Here is a 770-nt window from a genome sequence, read left to right as displayed (position 1 = left end):
TCCCTGCTCTGCCCACACAGCGGGGGTTACTGGAGGTGCCGTGGGGGGCAGCACCCAGCTTGGGGGTTCTGAGCGAGGAGGATGTCCCTGGGTGAATTCCCGATGTGGTGAGAACCAGACCGGCACAGCACCGGAGGCGGAGAGGCCCCCAAGCCCCCAGACCACCCTGCCGGGAGGCTCGGGCAGCCCCCAGTGTGTGAGCTGGGCTGGGGGACACAGGGTTTGGGGACCCCAAGTGACAAACCCTGCCACTGTGACCTTTCTCTGGCAAGTTCCCCTGTGAAAAGCCCCTGGCGCTGACCTCACCGCCACCGCTGCATTTCCCCCGACGTCATCTTTATTTTTTTTTGTGACAAACCGCAGCCTGCCCGCTGCCGCCCCCCCGGCCCCGTGGCTCCGGCCTTCAGTCCCCGCCGGAGGGGAGCTGTGGGGCTGCCATGGCGCTCTGCGCGCAGGTAAGCAGGGCCTCACACCAAACAAAATGGCCAAATGTGCCTTAAAATGGGGTGGGACCCGGGGGTGGGGGTCAGGGTGCCCCCAGACCAGTGTCATTGCCCTTCTGGGCCCTGCACCGGCAGGCGGGGGTGGGTGAAGGAGTCCTGGGGGCTGGGGCAGGGCTATGGTGGGGGGCAGTGGGGACAGCAGAGGGAGAGGGGACAGAGGGCAGGAGTGAACGGGGGTGACTGTGAGGGGGTGACGCCGTGGGTGGGGCTGTGTGAGGGGTGACACTGGGGGGGAGGGGAGTGCCTGAGGGGCTGAATGAGGAAGAG

The 770-nt window shown here is 66.6% G+C and overlaps 1 protein-coding gene across 1 annotated transcript in view; it reads left to right on the top strand.

Annotated features, from left to right (window-relative positions):
* The first annotated feature begins 334 nt into the window (after positions 1 to 334).
* The window catches only part of TRAF2 (TNF receptor associated factor 2), a 24,548-nt gene continuing 24,112 nt past the window's right edge, over positions 335 to 770 (top strand). Inside the window, exon 1 of the mRNA XM_014949763.1 lies at positions 335 to 455. Within this exon, the coding sequence (XP_014805249.1) occupies positions 438 to 455 (18 nt within the window). The 5' untranslated portion in view covers positions 335 to 437. The remainder of the gene's footprint in view (positions 456 to 770) is intronic.

This window comes from Calidris pugnax, unplaced genomic scaffold, assembly GCF_001431845.1.
Source record: "Calidris pugnax isolate Ruff unplaced genomic scaffold, ASM143184v1 scaffold192, whole genome shotgun sequence".
Taxonomy (NCBI): Eukaryota; Metazoa; Chordata; class Aves; order Charadriiformes; family Scolopacidae; genus Calidris; species Calidris pugnax.
This window is presented reverse-complemented; position numbering and strand designations above follow the sequence as displayed.